General features: G+C 39.9%; 1 protein-coding gene across 2 annotated transcripts; it reads left to right on the plus strand.

Moving 5' to 3' along the window:
- The first annotated feature begins 4,365 nt into the window (after positions 1–4,365).
- On the plus strand, positions 4,366–16,834 carry LOC112562924 (glucose dehydrogenase [FAD, quinone]-like). 2 transcript variants are annotated; one of them, XM_025236542.1, is made up of 11 exons: positions 4,366–4,558; positions 8,883–9,026; positions 10,704–10,915; positions 11,494–11,683; positions 11,975–12,103; positions 12,353–12,642; positions 12,901–13,051; positions 13,337–13,479; positions 13,966–14,140; positions 14,551–14,776; positions 15,726–16,834. In XM_025236542.1, exons 2-11 carry the CDS (start codon positions 8,897–8,899, stop codon positions 15,859–15,861), a joined length of 1,782 nt encoding a protein of 593 aa, XP_025092327.1. In that variant the 5' UTR covers positions 4,366–4,558; positions 8,883–8,896; the 3' UTR covers positions 15,862–16,834. The 2 variants fall into 2 exon arrangements, with proteins under 2 accessions (XP_025092327.1, XP_025092326.1); XM_025236541.1 differs by having other exon boundaries at positions 4,368–4,558; positions 8,890–9,026.
- Positions 16,835–17,364: the final 530 nt, after the last annotated feature.

The following is a 17,364-nucleotide window of genomic DNA, read 5'->3' on the forward strand; positions in this document are numbered from 1 at the left end:
GTAATTGACGACATTTAAGGAAAAATCAGTTGTAAAGTATTCAAAGTTTCACAAACTACCTATATATCAAACACATATTCTTGTAAGTCTTCAACATCTGCAATATAAATGGCTTACTCTAGTTTTCTTTATCCATATTTAAACATTTCTATGAGAGCCTTTTAAAAAATATTGAGTAGTTTAGTAGTTACTAAGCTTTCAGTTTTTCTTCCCTTGTTTTCTCAGTTTCTTGTTTTGATTAGAGACTATGTTTACTTCAAAAGCTTATAACTTTTTATTGACAAGAGATATAGACCTGCAAATTGGCTGAGCTTTTCTTCATACAAATTTAAACATTTGAAGGAGAGCATTTCAAGAAATATTTAGTAGTTTGGTAGTTATACCGTTTTAAATCAAAGTTTCTTAAAATGTAACACAGTTTTTTTTACAAAAAAATTAAAAAAAAAAAACAAAACTCAACTAACCCTTAACTCAACCGGTGCCTGGCCTTAAGTTACTCTATAACTAGCTTGACACGAGCCCCCAGCATGCCTCAACCCAATGAAAGAAAACTCAAGGCAATTTAGTACGTTTTAAAGATTACTATAATTTACCAACAATAACAGGGAATACACAAGAACAGGTAACTTGGTGATAAGTTGTCTCCCCTAACTTGGCTGGTTCCCTAGGTCGTCCCGTTCCCAACTGTTTCCCCTTATATCTAATACACACCACTTCGCACAACACACGCTCGCCACTTATCTCGTTACACCAAAAGTCACGTGCACGTGGAGGCAGCCTCTGTTCGACGTCCCAGAACTGTTTGGGTCACGGTCAGTTGCAGCGACTTCTCTGTCTTCAGCGCAGAGACTCTGGCACTGTCTTGTTTACACAGACTCTGAGACTGTCTTGTTTACCACAGACTCTGGCACTGTCTTGTTTACCACAGACTCTGGCACTGTCTTGTTTACACAGACTCTGAGACTGTCTTGTTTACACAGACTCTGGCACTGTCTTGTTTACCACAGACTCTGGCACTGTCTTGTTTACTCAGACTCTTGTACTGTCTTGTTTACACAGACTCTGGCACTGTCTTGTTTACCACAGACTCTGGCACTGTCTTGTTTACCACAGACTCTGGCACTGTCTTGTTTACCACAGACTCTGGCACTGTCTTGTTTACCACAGACTCACTCGTGTCGCTCTTGCTCTGGTCTTGCCGTGTGTCACCCCGGCTCTTCCGTCCCTTTAGATCTGGGTGTTGATTCAATGCAGCAGCTCTCAGAGACCGACGTTCCTTCACCAGATTCAGCTTTTACTGGTTTCATCAAACAGCTGCCGGTACTGAAGCACTATACACTCCGTCGTAGCGGGGTCAACGCAAATCTGAAATCAACTGTCAAGTCGACACACTTCTCAGGCAGGGTTGCAGTGAAGACTTTACACAGCTTTGAGCCGACTTCAGTCAACTTTACTCCACACAAGTTGCATGCGAAAGACCCAGACGCTGATGTCACTCCCCAGAAGTTTCTAGCCCGAAATGCGGAGCTAGCATCTCGATCTTTCTGTCCAAAACCCCGTTCCATTGGCCAGTCATGCCACCTGACACACCACAACTAATCACGCCTCAAAGCCACCACGAGCATAGGCTCCCACCCGCGCCCGCGTAAATGACGTAATTTCTAGAGAGAGAAACCACGTCATTTCTAGAGTAAAACAGATGTGCAGACCCACACTACAGCCCTACCCCCAATCTTTCACGACACACGTAATTACGTGAAGACTATGTTTCGATTTTTCCGGTTCAGGCATCACTGAAAAAAACAACAACAAAAAAACAAAACAACAAACCTTTGGTTCGAGTAGAATAGTTTCTAGTGTATTGTCTGTTTTACAATTGGCATTTCTCCAATCAGTATGAGAGATTCTTTTGAAACTAAATATCATGCTTGCATTTTTCAGACATTGCCTATTCCAAGTTTATCCAAAACATCTGGTTAGTTCATAGCACCATAAAAGGTGTTCATTTGTCTTCCTTTCTCTGCCTCAGAAAATGTGCATGTATTGTTTTCTTCCATCCCCGTATAGTCTGTCAAAACATTTGCACCTCGAATTCTATCGGTAATTATGTACTGAAACCATTTTAGTCTGATGTATTGTATTTTTTTTCACCAAGGTAATCATATATTTAATTTGTTTTCCCTTTTGAAGAAACATTAGAATATACTTGTTCTTTCTGTTAATATTTCATAAAAATTTTTGAAAGATTTCGTAATAGAATTAATTAGTTTTGCAGATTTTGATGTCTCTATATTGTTCTTAATTGTAATGCCCGCTGAATGAATACATTGGTTAATTACCCTACCACATCCCATGTATGTAACTATATTGTAACTCCGTACTTTCCATTAATCTCACCAGCTAAGAGTAGAGTGCCAGATTCATTATTTTGTTTATTGCTCTGTAACCTGTTTTGAATGCAGAATATATCCTTGTTGCTCAGCTGAAATATAGTATTTAAATTTATTGGTTGTGCCATCACTTCCTTTGATGTTTCCAGCTTAATGCAATAATAAAATTCTTTACATACATTTAATACATATTTCCAAAGTTATTTATGTGATGGGTGTAATTGTACCTATTTGATCTATATTTATTTACATCTACAAGCTTAGGGTATATCTTTAACACGATATCTTTTCATTGGTACTTAGTAGTCAGCTTCTTAATCCAAGATAACTTAAGTGCTTTTATATAGGTAAATATGAGATATCCTAAACTTCCATTGTTTTCACTGATTTTCGTATTTATCTTCTCAGGGTTCAAATTCCAAATGAACTTAAAGCATAGTCTTTGAAGATCCCGTATATCTGTAATTGTGAGGTTGTCAATAAATGAGTTATGTTAAAATTAATAACTTTAGCTTTTCTACCAACTGGTGGGATAACTCTTTAGAGCCAAGACTAAAGCTCATTCGCCACGCGTAGTAAGCGGTTGCGCGACAGCGCTACTTGTCCCAGCCCACGCGTCGCCTGTATCTGTACGACGCACTGTTGTACCACAGTAGAGTCTGTCGAGTGTTTAGTTCTGTGCGTAAATGAACGAATACATAAGGGGAGAAATACGGGAACCGTAAGGAATTGTTCCTCTTTCAATTACTTCTCTTTAAATCTGAAAAAATCAACCAATCAGGTATTTTCTCCATGTTAAAACCACGCGAAGGTTTTTACTTCAGCGCCATTATGACATTCGTAGCAGGTTACTCAATTCGACGTGGATTTGTACTCAAACAACCGAAAATGAGAAGAAAACAGTAAGTAATATTAAAATTCAAAGGTATATTCTCATTAAATATATGCCTGTTTGTGCTTTTGTGTGTGTATATATTTAAAAATTTTTTTCTGATTGTCGAACTTTTGACCTACAGCCCCATTTTGTGAGTTCTCGGTCCGATACAGTTAAAGTCTTTCAGTTGATTTTACTACAAGACAACAAAACGTATATTTCTTAAAATGTAAACCAGGTAAATCTATTTTAAATGATCTTTAAAACGGAGTATCACACATAGTTGTTGTTAATGAAGGATATTAAATATAATTTTTTTAAAAATACCAGTCGAGATTTCATTCGCGGTCATTCTCTGCTGCGTACACCGGGGTCGAACGGGCTACCGCAGCAGCTGCGTATTGAAATGTTTATGTGTGAAAGTTGCCGAAGTATTTCGTTTTTGCATCGCATCTAAGTCTAACGAGGCAGTGACAGCTTCTTCTCCATTTGTAACTCGGACATGGCGGAAACAAAGAAATAAACCGGTGACAGTCGCTGAAAGAACATCCCCTGACTGGAATGGAACCAGCCGCTTTGGTAGCCAGACGGCGACGGCGCCACGTAGTTAGTGTAACGACGGATTGAGTAACGAGAGGATTACATGTTGGTATCTGGGTCTAGACCAGTAACAACCAGTATTGTGAGAATGTGCAAAACGGTATACATGCTCGAGAAACAGTGCGCGTGTGAGATAGAAATTTGCAGGTTCCTTCTTCACGCGAGGCTGCTGACATTTGTTTACAGAAACGTTCCCAAAACGAGTTTTAAAAAAGACTATGTCACGAAAACGAGTAAAATTTTTTTTAGATAATTAACCGTTCGAAGCAGAAAAACATGTAACAACGTTTCTTAAAAGATAAGTCGACAAGTTACTGTTCAGATTAACACGACAGTAAAAGTACAGTAAGTAGGACTGTAACAATGAGATTCGATTCGGGCCGGGAGTGTAACTTCCCTTAACGGTCCCATTTCTCAGCCCCAAAGGTTCCCTTTCGGGGCCGATGTACTCTTGCAGGCTGGGTCTGCTCTGACACGGGCAAAAGTGAGTGAGGCGAAATAAAAGAATTGGTAAATGTCAGTGTGAGAGGGATAAATAATCGTGAGACTCCTGTCACAAGAAGGGAGGGAGCGGGTACCCAGTCTTACAAGCTGCTAGTGCAGAAGCGGTGCAGGGTGCATCGTGGCAGGGTGCATCGTAGGGACGGAATTTATTTTGCACGGGCCATCAAGGAGAGCCCCCAGTGAGAAACTGGTAAGATTTTTCTTTAACTGTCGCAGAATGTTACTGATGTCTTCTTGGTGCTGGTTAGAATCATGGTAACGGTGGTAGGTGAGAGGGCAAGATAATAGTCTTTGTAAGTATAAGGGATAAATCAGTGATAAGAATGTAATGCATACATCAAAGCAGGGTTAGATGATCCCAGGAAACGAGAGTTGACACAAAAAAGCCTAACATGTGTAGGAGACGATGTGTTAATGTTAAACGTCAAGATGGTCGACTCGGTGACAAGCCAGCGACAACATTAATAATTGAAGGAAGGTTGTGTACCGGCTTTCAGAAAAGTATTATTTGAGTGAACGACGAAGAAGAAGAAGAAGAAGAAAAGTATTGTTTAGATAACGGATTGAGGTGGCTAGAGCGAACCAAGCGTGACTGTGGTCTTCCTGTTATCAACGATGGATTGTTGTGGCTTCAAGGAGAAGCGTATTGTTTCTGGTTATAAGGTCTATGGACAAAGCTTTTCAACTTTAGAAACAAGACCCTCTTCTTTGAGTTCTCCATATTCCCCAGTGCAACTACTTACCTTCGCTTCATAAGTAACAAAAAGTTTATGAAATGCTAGAATCCTGGCTATAAACGGTATGTCACGGAATGTAATATACTTAATACTGTCTGAATGGAATGTCCATAAAACATGGCGACTGAGGTTTATTTTGGCGGTGCGTTTACTTTTGTTGATGTTATCTCATGAACCTGATCACGTGTCTACAAAATTTACCTTTATCACCTAGTATGAAAACCTCGACAGAGGCAACATATTGCAACACACAATTATAAATATCTTTGCGTTGAAGTATTAACTTTTTTTTTTAATGGATAGGAATATTCTTCAGGTATTTCAGGCTGAGTTGAGGTTCCTGGTTTAATGCTTACATTGATTACAATGTTAATTTACTTTTTTCTCCCAAAGACTCTGGCATGAAAATAATAAAAAAAAAAAATTAAAAATGCAGGAATAAAATATACCACATGCGCAAACGTGTTTTCGTTAGAACTGATGTCTGTCGTCAGAATATGGCGACGAAGGCAACAAAATAAGTGTTAAGCTGCTATTGTTCTTTTTTGTTTGTTTGTTTGATTGTTTATTTACTCTGTGCGCGAGTGATGGTAGGGTGAGGAAAACTAGCAACGACCTTCTGACACTGAGTCGCAACTTGAGACTATAGGTGGCTGAAATAAGAGGACATCTCGGCCTTGAACTGCAAGTGAACTGCAGGTTAACTACCACCAGTCCTATGATAATGGCTTCTGTGGAAAACAGTAAGACTGGGGAAATTTATGCAACGAAACGTTTGAGGCCAACATCTGTACGCCACTATTTAGGAGAGGTCGTATTGACAATCAAAACAGACAATTCATTAGTGTAACCAGTCTCACCTGCCCTTTAAGTGGTGACCCATGGATAGGCCAATAGTGCAAGAAATACAGAGCCAAAGAGAGATCGGCTTTATTTTACCTCCATAAAGTAAATGGTATGATGGTGCCACATTTCTTGGTCAGTCAAAAGCCTTATTCCTCTTCGTAAGACCACAAGTGAATCGTAAAATAAAATTATGAAAGAAAGTCTGAATTACATGAAAAGCTCACTGACTCCTCTCTGTCTCTCATTGAAGGAAAATCCCAATGCATCCGAAATTGCCAACTCCGACTATTCATTATCTTAATCATCAAACTCTTTAGAAAACTGCCAACACCTTCCCCTCTCCTATATTTTTGCTTGAGAATGTTGACTAAAGTCTAATTTATTTACTATTTACTGGGAAATTTATTGAAACTCTGTGCGGAGTAATTAAATTATTTAAAATTGAATCATCTCAGATAAATTATTTCATTCTTGCACTGTTTCACATAAGCTTTGGACTGTAATAGTAGTTGTATGCTAACAGTCTGTAAACAAGAAAAAATGAAATCAGAACCAAGTCCCCTGAAATAGAATAAAATTCATGTATTCTTCTGCCGATGTCAGTAAAATTATTTTCTCCTCAAATATTGATTTGAATAGAAATAATGAAAGGTGTTTTTAAGCATCATGATGGTAACCTTCGAGTGACCTTTGGTTTCTGTGCACAAGTACAGTTTAAGGTAGTATCACCTTCGTGTCCAAGAATGAAAACAGAAGAAAAGTTATCGCGATTGTAGCGGTAACACCGAAGTGTTTCAGTAACAGCGACTAGGTGTACTTTTACTTGTCACGTGACACTCCGTTGGGTGGGCGTTGTGCCTGAGTAACAAGAGGTCATAGCGAAGGACAGGTTACTTGGCGGTATCTCGAACAGTGTCAACAAGTTGTGAGAATGTTTGTGTGCAAAATGATAGGCCCCAGAATTAGTGTGCGTGTGTGCGCATGTCACTAAGCGTTCGAGAGTAGAATGTGCATGTCACGTGAAGTTGCTGACATCTGTTTACAGCAACGTTGCGAAAAATAAAGCTGCATACAAGTTTTAAAACTAAGGTAGTACATATTACTAAAATGAGTACACCAAGAAAACAAACTACCGTATCGCGATAATGTAAAAGCAATAATGTATCCTAAAGGATAAGAAGACATAGGTGAGGTTAAGGACAGTAAAAGTACAGTAAGAATGACGAAGGATAGGAAGACATAGGTGAGGTTAAAGACAGTAAAAGTACAGTAAGAAGGACGAAGGATAGGAAGACATAGGTGAGGTTAAGGACAGTAAAAGTACAGTAAGAAGGACGAAGGATAGGAAGACATAGGTGAGGGTTAAGGACAGTAAAAGTACAGTAAGAAGGACGACCGCTGTAATAGTGAGATGTTGCCTTATGTGACACTCACACAAAAGTGAGACGAAACAATTTTAGCTTTGTTCATGTTCTACAGACCTGGGAGAGGAAAATGAAAGAGTTTTTAAAAACCATTGTGAGGAATATACACACAGCAAATATAAAAATAAGGAATTGATAATATTTCAAATCTTGTTTATATATCATTGTGACAGTCTTGCTGGAAATAAATCTATAAATCAAAAATATTTTCTTACTACCGACAGCCTGCTGGAGCCACACATATTCAAAGCCACTAACACAAGGAAGTTTTATTTTTAAGAAATAAATCCGAAATGCGCTTAAAATTTTCTTGTAGATGTAACATGTTTACATGTAAATTGTTTCTGGGAAGTTTTCTCATCAATATAACTATGACAAAGTTAGTATTTAATACACCTAACTTATGTTGTCCCCAAAAGTCGATAACATCCCAGATCGCCATAGATTATTTTATTTAGTGTTTAGAGATGAGCATGTACACCTTTTCAACAGTCTCAAACTTATGGAAACTCCAGATTTCCGAGATGTAAGAAAGTTTTGGTACAACCTGAGAATCGAATATCTTGAAAAATACGTTCCTTGGTAAATTTTCGATTTAACCTTGGCATTTTATAAGCTTGGCACCGATTTTTACCTTTTTGCCAAATCCTCGACAGCCTGGGAGAGGGAGAGTTTGTAAAACAAAGACCAAGACACAACACCTTGAGTTTTTTTTTAAACCGCAGGTGAGATCTCTGATGTTTAAAGGTGTGTGTCTCGTGAAGAGAACTAAACTGAAGAGGTAGTATCTTGTCATGAGCTAGACTTAGTAATTTGACAATTATTTTGCTACCGACATAGCTCGTTTGCTATTTGTAACATTATTCGCGGAGCATACAAAATAATCTACTTGAAAATTAGCTTATTTTATTCGGTCAAACTGTAATTTCGCCGAACTTTTGAAACTTGTACAATAGCAGCCTGCCTTCCTGAATCCCCCAAATCCGCCTTTTGTCATAAGATGAGAGAGAAATATGCTCATTGCCTTTTCCAAGTTTATCCAAAACAGTCTGGTTAGTTCATTGCGCTACAAAAGTGTTCAATTGTCTTCCTTTATCTGCTGTCATGACCTGCCGCGTCCTGCAGTTCATCTCACAGGTGTTTCATGCACTTTGATTCTTAGTGCTTTTGCTTTTTTTAAAATTAATCTCTTTATTTTCTTATGATTATTCTGGGCTACAGCTGATGCAGAAGTCATGTGCATACGCGTATGTCTTGTCATATACTCGTTTGCATACTATCTTGTAATGGGTCTCCCTTGTCCACCAAAACTTATGTTGTTGTTATTATTTTTATTAGTATTTATTAATTATAATTACTTGTTACTGAATATGCCGTTTTCTCGGCGACCTGGACGTTCCAAACCCTGACTTATAACATATAGGAATCTACAATTAAAAATACCTCCTTCTCTCTCTCACACACACGAGCTCGCAACAGCGATCAAACCTTACAGACTAACCCACCTGTTTCAGACGAGAGATGGCGGCCTTGATGTCAGTTGCTGCTGTGGTGCTGGTAGCTGTGATAGCTTTGGTGGTCGTCATACTGCTTCCCGAGTCTCCAACTCCACTCACAACCTCCATTGATGCAGAATACGACTATATTATAGGTGAGGAACTAATGAATAGATCATAGTAATTAATGAATAGGTCATTATGTTGTATATCAGTCCGCCCAGGTGATAAACTAATGAACAGATGAAACTTATAATAATTGTTATGTTGTCCACACAAGTACGTTAGGGTGTGAGACACCAACATCATCTTCACGTTGTCAATCATTAGTCTCAGATTCATCGTTGACCCTTGATAGACAAGTTACACCTGTCTGTCAGACTGCCTATTGTGATAGAAAAGTTACAGCTGTTTGTCAGTCTGCCTATTGTGATAGAAAAGTTACAGCTGTCTGTCAGTCTGACTGTTGTGATAGATAAGTTATAGTCGTCTGTAAGTCTACTTATTGTTATAGGTTACAGCTGTCTGTCAAGCCGCCTATGAGTTCCGCCACATTCTCTCTACACACGCTGTCGCCACTCTTGTCTGTGAGTTTGTTCTATCTCGGCTTGATGGTTGCTAGCTGCCCCTCAAACCTTCTTCATTCACTCCACAAAGTACAAAACTCCTTTGCACTTCTATCGTTTAGAGCTAGGACATGAGACCATGTCAGTCATCTCTTTCGTTTTCTACACTGGCTCCTGCCCTGACTATTTCCGTTAACTTCTTTCTCTACATTCCTGCCAGTATATTTCATCTGATGACGCCCCGTCACCAAAACAACAGGTGGTCACCGGATTGTATAGGTACTGCGCAGCAAAAAAGTGGAATTCTCCTCCATTCCATTTCCTTCAACCTATCATAGAATCCTTTAAATCGGCACTTTAAAACATTTGTTCCACGAGCGTTACTCCTAACCCCAGTCACCATATTAGTCTTCCTGCTCGTCTTCCTCTGCAGATTTATAACACTCTCCATCCTTATTGTTTGTTCCCTGATTGTCCGTTTGTCTCACTTGTCAGCATAGCTGTCCTTCCATCCTTCCTATTCTATCCATTACTTCTACTTGTCGCAAGCCTAGTACAGACTTTTCTTAAAGTTCGCATCTTGCTGATGTGGAATGTGGACTCTGTCGAGAATACAGACATTTGACAACAACTGTATGAGCAGGTCGCTCTGAACATTTGATGTGAGACACAAAGCAATGAGTTTGTCGTAGGCACGGTCACAACCCTTTAGGCCGTCTAGGGACACCAGCAACTCCCTTTCAGGTGCAGGTTGGTCTGGTTTGGCCACGTGACCCGGCAGGACACTCTAAGACCGTCTTTCAATGTACATTGGATGGGGTAGACGCTAAGATGAAGGAAGATGTGGACTGCAAAGATACAGAAGTGGACTGGTCGTTCCAAGCAGGAATTGTCGACCGCTGCTCGACTTGTCAGCCCCAGTGTGTAACAACTTGCTCCCTCCGACAACAAATATAACTATTCATCAACTACTACCAGACAATAGACGAATGAATGAATTAAAGCAAATCACGAGTACTGTCTTTCAATGATAGCCTTGTTATAACCGAGTATGCTATAATAGATGTATATTGTCACAGGGATACACTCAAACAGGAGCAAGAGAATGACGGGAGAAAAATCAGCTGGAAAACCAACCGTGCCAAACAAGATTTTGTCTGCGTTGCAATGTACCTTGCTGTGTTTTATACTTACATTATTTATTTCTACAATTGCCAATGAATGAATACAAGGTCTGAGATGCCGTTTGTTTATCATGTGCTTTAGTGGGGGCGGGGTCAGCGGGCTGCGTGCTGGCCAGTCGGCTGTCCGAAGATGATGACGTGCGTGTCTTGCTGCTGGAGGCGGGGCCAGACGACCAGGGCGTGACAGCTTTTTCTGTTCCTCTTTATGGCGCGTGGAATGTGCGGAGGAAAGACTTCAGCTGGAACAGTTTCACTGAATCTCAGAGCCACAGCCTAGAAGGCTATAAACAAAAGGTGACAGTGGAAAGCTAACACTGACACATAGATTGGAGGACACACACACACAGAGTGGTGGTGTACATGTATCCCTGTGTTAGAACTCATACTCATGTAGTATTTATGATTTGGTTTATTTGATTACATAACAAGTAACCTATAAATCTTTAAATAATCAGTAAATATCCTATAAAAAAGAGTAAAGAAAAAGATAAAGTGAGAGAGAATAAAGTATGAATGTATTAGCTGATACAAACTACTGAGCGGACAGGTCTATGTGTGTGTACGCGCGTGCACGCATGTGTGCGTACATGTTTGATATTATAAAGAATTTTGCGTGTGTGTACAGATACCTATGTATGTGGAGGTATTCGATTTTGTATGAGGTTTACATTGTATACTATATGCACAACTTACTTGCGAATATGTCAGTGTCCCTGAAAGAATGAAAGAATAAAATATTTTGCATGTTGTATCTTTGTCTCACAGGCATTGACGTTTATACGCACACAAAATAAAATCAAATATTTGTTTTCAGTATTTAAAAGAACAGTTTATCGTGTACAGAATAAACACTGTTTTTTTTTTCTCGAAAGAAAACGATGTTTACAAGAGGGAAGGTTCTGGGCGGAAGTTCCAACCTTAATGCGATGATCTACATCCGGGGCAGTCGACATGATTATGATAATTGGGCCAAGTCCGGCACAGAAGGCTGGAGCTACCAGGATGTATTGCCCTACTTCTTGAAGTCGGAAGACATACTCAGTCCTGATTTGTTGGATTCCAGTACGTGCTGAACATAACAGATTTATGTTCGCAAAGCTTACAAAAAAAAAAAAAAGAAAAAAAAGAGGGAAAGCAATAGAATCGAATAAATGATAGAGCAGTTTGACAAAATCGTGAAACTGGATTTCTGAATAATCAATGTCTTCCATTTCATTCTCAGCACTTCCACATCTTGAAACTTTATTCTTATCTACCACACGTTCAGTATTCTTTCTCTCCCCATTACAGTTTAGCCACAGAAGATAACTGTTTCTGTAATAAATCATAATATAGATTGCGCTGTCTTCGCAGAGTACCATGGGAAAGGAGGCCCTCTAAAGGTAGAGATTCCGGACACCACACAACTGGCACAAGAGATCTTACGTGCTGGAAAGGAGCTGGGCTACCCCGAGGTGGATCCCAACGGCGAGACTATGCTAGGTGAGACGGTGTTTAATATCGAGTCGGTTAAGAAATATTTTTTTAGTCTCTATTTTAGAAGGTCAGAAGGATGAGCAGACGGGAGGTGAGGAAGAAAGAAACAATGCTTGTTAGACCCGAAATTTATTCATTTAAATGAGCAACATATTTAAATATTTGTTTGTTCAGGATAAGATGCTTACCTCATTTCCCAACCCCATTGTCTGATTGTCGTATTTTTTTTGTTCAGATATAACCTGTTTCTTTCAGGTTTCAGCAAGGTGCAGGCGACCCAGAAGAACGGAGTCCGCTACAGCACGTCACGCGCCTTTTTACACCCTGTGCTTGACCGCTCTAATCTGCATGTTGGGGTCAATGCTCACGTCACTCGAGTGTTGATCGAAGACAGAGTGGCGAGAGGAGTGGAGTTTTATAAGGATAGGATCGTGCGTACAGTTCGTGCCAAGAAGGAAGTGATTGTGTCTGCTGGTGCCATCGGGTCTCCACAGATCCTCATGTTGTCCGGAGTTGGTCCCAGAGACCATCTAGAGTCTCATGGAGTAGGTGCTTCTACCGTCTTTTTTCAATTTTAATAAGTTCTGTTTGTAGCCATATATGTCAAAAACGGAGGAGGCTATTCATTAAGATTTGGATAAAAGAATATCTTTCACTGAGGTTTTCTTGGTGATTAGAGAAAAAAGCTAACACCTGCTGGTTCTTTTTCATAACTGCTTTTGTTCACCGCAAAAGCAACATAGTTCGCAACCCTCTCATCACCCCGAACTCGTCTCTCTTTATTTTCACGTCGCTGTCTTCAGATCAAAGTTCACGCTGACCTACCCGTGGGTGATAACCTTCAGGATCACCCCTTTATGAGCATCGGTATTAGCATCAACGACTCCATCGGTATTACCTTGGAGAAGGCAAGCAGTTTGTGGGAGCATGCCAGGTATTGGCTCTTTGGGAAAGGTAACTCTCTATTTTCCAAAAGAGTCTGTGGTAACTCTTCAGTTCTCAGCCATAATTTAGCTTACTGGAAAGAGCATGTGTGTGTGTGTGCGAGTGTTCTAGTCAGGAGTCTTTTCCCATCAAGTTTCAAATTGATAGCTTTCTTACATGAAATGTACTTCTGACTCTTCCCCACTCACCTCAAAACAAACAAACAAACAAACAAACAAACCAACAAACAAACAAACAAACAAACAGAAAAACTAGTAATTTTTTCTAAGACCTTTACCTGTTTTGTATCTTCAGGAATCCTCAGCTCCACGTATGGTACAGAGATCCTTGCTTTCATGGCCAGTAATGAAGAAAAACGAAAACTAAGATGGCCAGATGTTGAGCTTCTTCTGCATTCTTCCCTTTTATTTAGAGATTCCGACATTCTCACGGCAGAGGTGAGAAACAGCCATTCATCCAATCAGCCAAGCAGCCAGCCAGTCAGACGGTCAACCAACTAACCACTTACTCACCCTGTACTCTGACTTTTCTCCCTTCTTCCCTCCAAAAAAACTCCATTCTTTGGGCGTCGTTTTCTCTGTTGATTAGTTATTACTTGTCTTTAATAGCTGATATTACCCCCCTTCTTGTAGTTCCTCAGATATTTAATATAATATATAACACAACATAATATAATACTATAACATAATATTTTAGTTTTTAATAATTACTTTCTTTGCTGAGAAAGATATACTGAGGAATTGTTTACTGTTATTTCTGGTAATTTCTGGTTGATAAATAGTTTATATAAGTGCCTGAAAAGTGAAAATGTGACTGCCTGATCGACAATAAAGATCACGAGAGTGTGTACCAGAACAGCCTTCGACTGAATCTCCGTTAGGATTTAGACACGCATTTCACGACACCTTTGCTGTTGTTCGTAGAACATAGAACGAGTGTCTGGAAGAAAAAATAAAGTCGGGCTGTCATGCTTATCCACGCTGTTGCACTCTCTCAGCGTGGGGTCAGTGCGCCTGCGCAGTGGGAATCCTGTGGACGACCCCGTCATTGACCCGCACTATTTAGAGAGGCCAGAGGACGTGGAGGTCATTCTGTACGGTAAGCGAGGCACTGACCACTCGTCCTTCCGTTCTTCCTCCCCAAGCCATTTAAAGAATATCTACTAAACTTGAAGAAAGAGATTGTAAGACCTCCAACACATTTTTTCATGTGTTCAGTTTTTCTATTTAAAAGGACAAATATTTATGTCACGGTCTTGGGCTCATTTATTGTTCTGTTTCCTTTGCTTATAAAAGGTTCATTAGTAGATATTTTAGCATTGTCGGTGTTTAATATTTAGTATTAGTAATATTTATTAATTTTGTAGATAAATACTACAGATTGAAAAATACGGATTAGAAGTACATTATCCATTTTATGTTTTCAGGGTCAAGGAAAACACTTTATCAGAATTGATGGAATTATTAAGTATATTTGTAAAAAACGTTTTATAATTATTTCAATGTCAGGTATAAAAGTCTGTAAGGAGCTGGTGAACACTTCTGCTTTACGGAAATTTGGAGCGGAACTGGCAGACAAACCGGTGAGAGCATGCGCGGACAAGCACGCGCCAGACTCTGACGATTACTGGCGCTGCGCCATTCGCTACTCCTTGTCCACGTCCTTTCACATCACCGGCACGTGCAAAATGGGTGACGTCACTGACAACACTACGGTGGTCGACAGTAAGCTGAGGTGAGCCGCTGTAGGGACTCGACAATAAAACATTGGAAACGTCGTTAACATTTGATTAAATCTTGAGAAACCTTCAAAATATTACGGCTACGTGGCAGTTAGTAACAACAACAACAACAACAACAACAACAACAACAACAACAACAACAAACATTTTCCTTACTTTTACCGTTTTCAGTTAACCGTGGTAACACTGGTTATAATGAAAATGATAATTAATAATAAAGTTATTTTTTATCATCCTCTTTTTTGGTAAATAAGAGTTAGCCTGTAGAGTTTGTTACCTTTTGTATTTATGTAAAATTTAAAAGAGATTTGTGGTTTAAGTGAGCTGTGAAAGTAGAAACGGATGCAGTGCTTCTCGAACAAATCCTTTGCAGGTAACCGCAACACTGTGGAACTCTTGACCCTAAATGATCTCAGATAACCTTGATAGTTTACAACAGTCTGGACCGTTATTCCGGTTGCTTTCAGACTTATGTTACTTTGCAAACAACATTAACTGTATACAAAGCCTGGTACGTTTTAAAGATAATTTGATACCACACTGTACCAAAGCTTTAATTTTTATTTCTCTATTTTGAATATGAATGTTAGAAAGCAAGGTTCCAAATGCTTCCTAAGTTATTCCCTTCACTGGTTAAATCACGAACATGCGCAGACAAAGCATCTGGATTGAATTTCCGCCATGAGTTGATGTGCTCTGTCTGTGCGGATAGTGTGTGCACCTCAGAAGAGCCAGGTGCAATGTTTTGAGGAGGAAAAGCAGTAGCCCATGCTAATTGAGACAGTAGAGAAGTAAATATGTTTGTCCTCGCTCGGCTCGTAACACTGGACATGGCACAAGAGGAAATGGAGAATGATTGACTGTTGAAAGGAATTTAAAAAAGAAATGTCCGTCAATGTACTCACGGCAGTTTGACATTCTGACCTGTCCTCTTGTGTTCAGGGTCAAGGGTGTCCGCAGTCTGCGGGTGGTGGATGCCTCCATCATGCCTACCATCGTCTCTGGCAACACCAACGCCGCTGTCATCATGATTGCAGAAAAGGCCGCAGACATCATCAGGGGCCGCACCACTGTGTGACGTCAGCATCGGATCACGTGGGGAAGACACTGTGGGATTGAAAGCGCTCGAAACTTAAAGTTGGTTTGGTCTGAAACATCTGAGACACCAAGCCGTGCCATCATCCATTCGTGGGATGTGGAAGGGGACAGCTCGTTAAGCACAGCGCACATTTTAAAAACGTTATACAGTAAACCTCAAGGTCTTTCTTCGACTTGTCATGTCGCACGAGGAAGACATTGTCATGGCAGTTAATACTAGCACTGCTTAATTATTTCTTTGTCGCAACAAAATATTCCAGATTTTTATGTTTCTCGACGCTTCGAAAAGTAAAATCTAATTTTCCCACAACTTTTTTGACAACGGACACTCTATATAAAATCATATCCTGTTTTCAGTGCAATTTTTGTCTGTCAAAAGTATTTTAGAGATCCAAAGAATGAGGCAACAGGTGGACTATTCATTCAGAAAGTGAAACCAGAACACAGCAAAACATTGTTCGTGAAAAAGCTTAAAGTTAATGTGCACTAGTTTTGTCTTTTTTATTATTCAGCTCTTTTATGATCACCTGTAACACAAAGTGGAATATTATGCTAAGTACGAAAGTAATTGACATTTAAGTTAGGTGGTGAGACCATGATAGGTGTGGGTTGAAGTGCAGCCGAGCGTCTCGTGATATTGAGCATCGGCATTGTACAGGAGGCCACCAGTGTTCTGCCAATATGTAATGACAACTACGTGAATGACTGGCTGTACAGCAGGGAAATCTTTTTTCCTCCAAGGGCTCGTTTGCTATTTGTAACATTATTCGAAACTAAAAATAGCTTATTTTATTCGGTCAAACTAGTTTTGCCGCACTCTTAAAACTTGTACAATAGCAGCCTGCCTGTGCAGCCTGGTGATTCTGAGTCACCAACATACGCCTTTTGTCATAAGATGAGCGAAAAATATGCTCTGTTCTTATGAAAAGCATAATAAAACAACTGTTCATATCCATCCGTCTTGTCGCAAACCTGGGGCGGGGTACGTTGATTTGGTAGGTGGTACGATATCTGACACTCGGTCTAACGCACCGTCGGTAGCCGCACCAAATCACGTCGACATTTCACAGCATGCGCTTGTACTAAATTGCAGATCTACACTCTATAACTAGCTTGACACGAGCCCCCAACATGCCTCAACCTAATGAAAGAAAACTCAAGGCAATTTAGTACGTTTTAAAGATTACTATAATTTACCAACAATAACAGGGAATACTCAAGAACAGGTAACTTGGTAATAGGTTGTCTCCCTTAACTTGGCTGGTCCCCTAGGTCGTCCCGTTCCCAATTGTTTCCCCTTACATCTAATTTGTCCAGATAACTAATGAGTCACTGTTCAATTAACCTTAAATCTAATCACACACGCAATACACTACTTCGCACAACACACGCTCGCCACTTATCTCGTTACACCAAAAGTCACGTGCACATGGAGGACTCCTCTGTTCGACGTCCTAGAACTGTTTGGGTCACTGTCAGTTGC

The sequence above is a fragment of the Pomacea canaliculata genome, linkage group LG4 (genome assembly GCF_003073045.1).
Source record: "Pomacea canaliculata isolate SZHN2017 linkage group LG4, ASM307304v1, whole genome shotgun sequence".
NCBI lineage: Eukaryota > Metazoa > Mollusca > Gastropoda > Architaenioglossa > Ampullariidae > Pomacea > Pomacea canaliculata.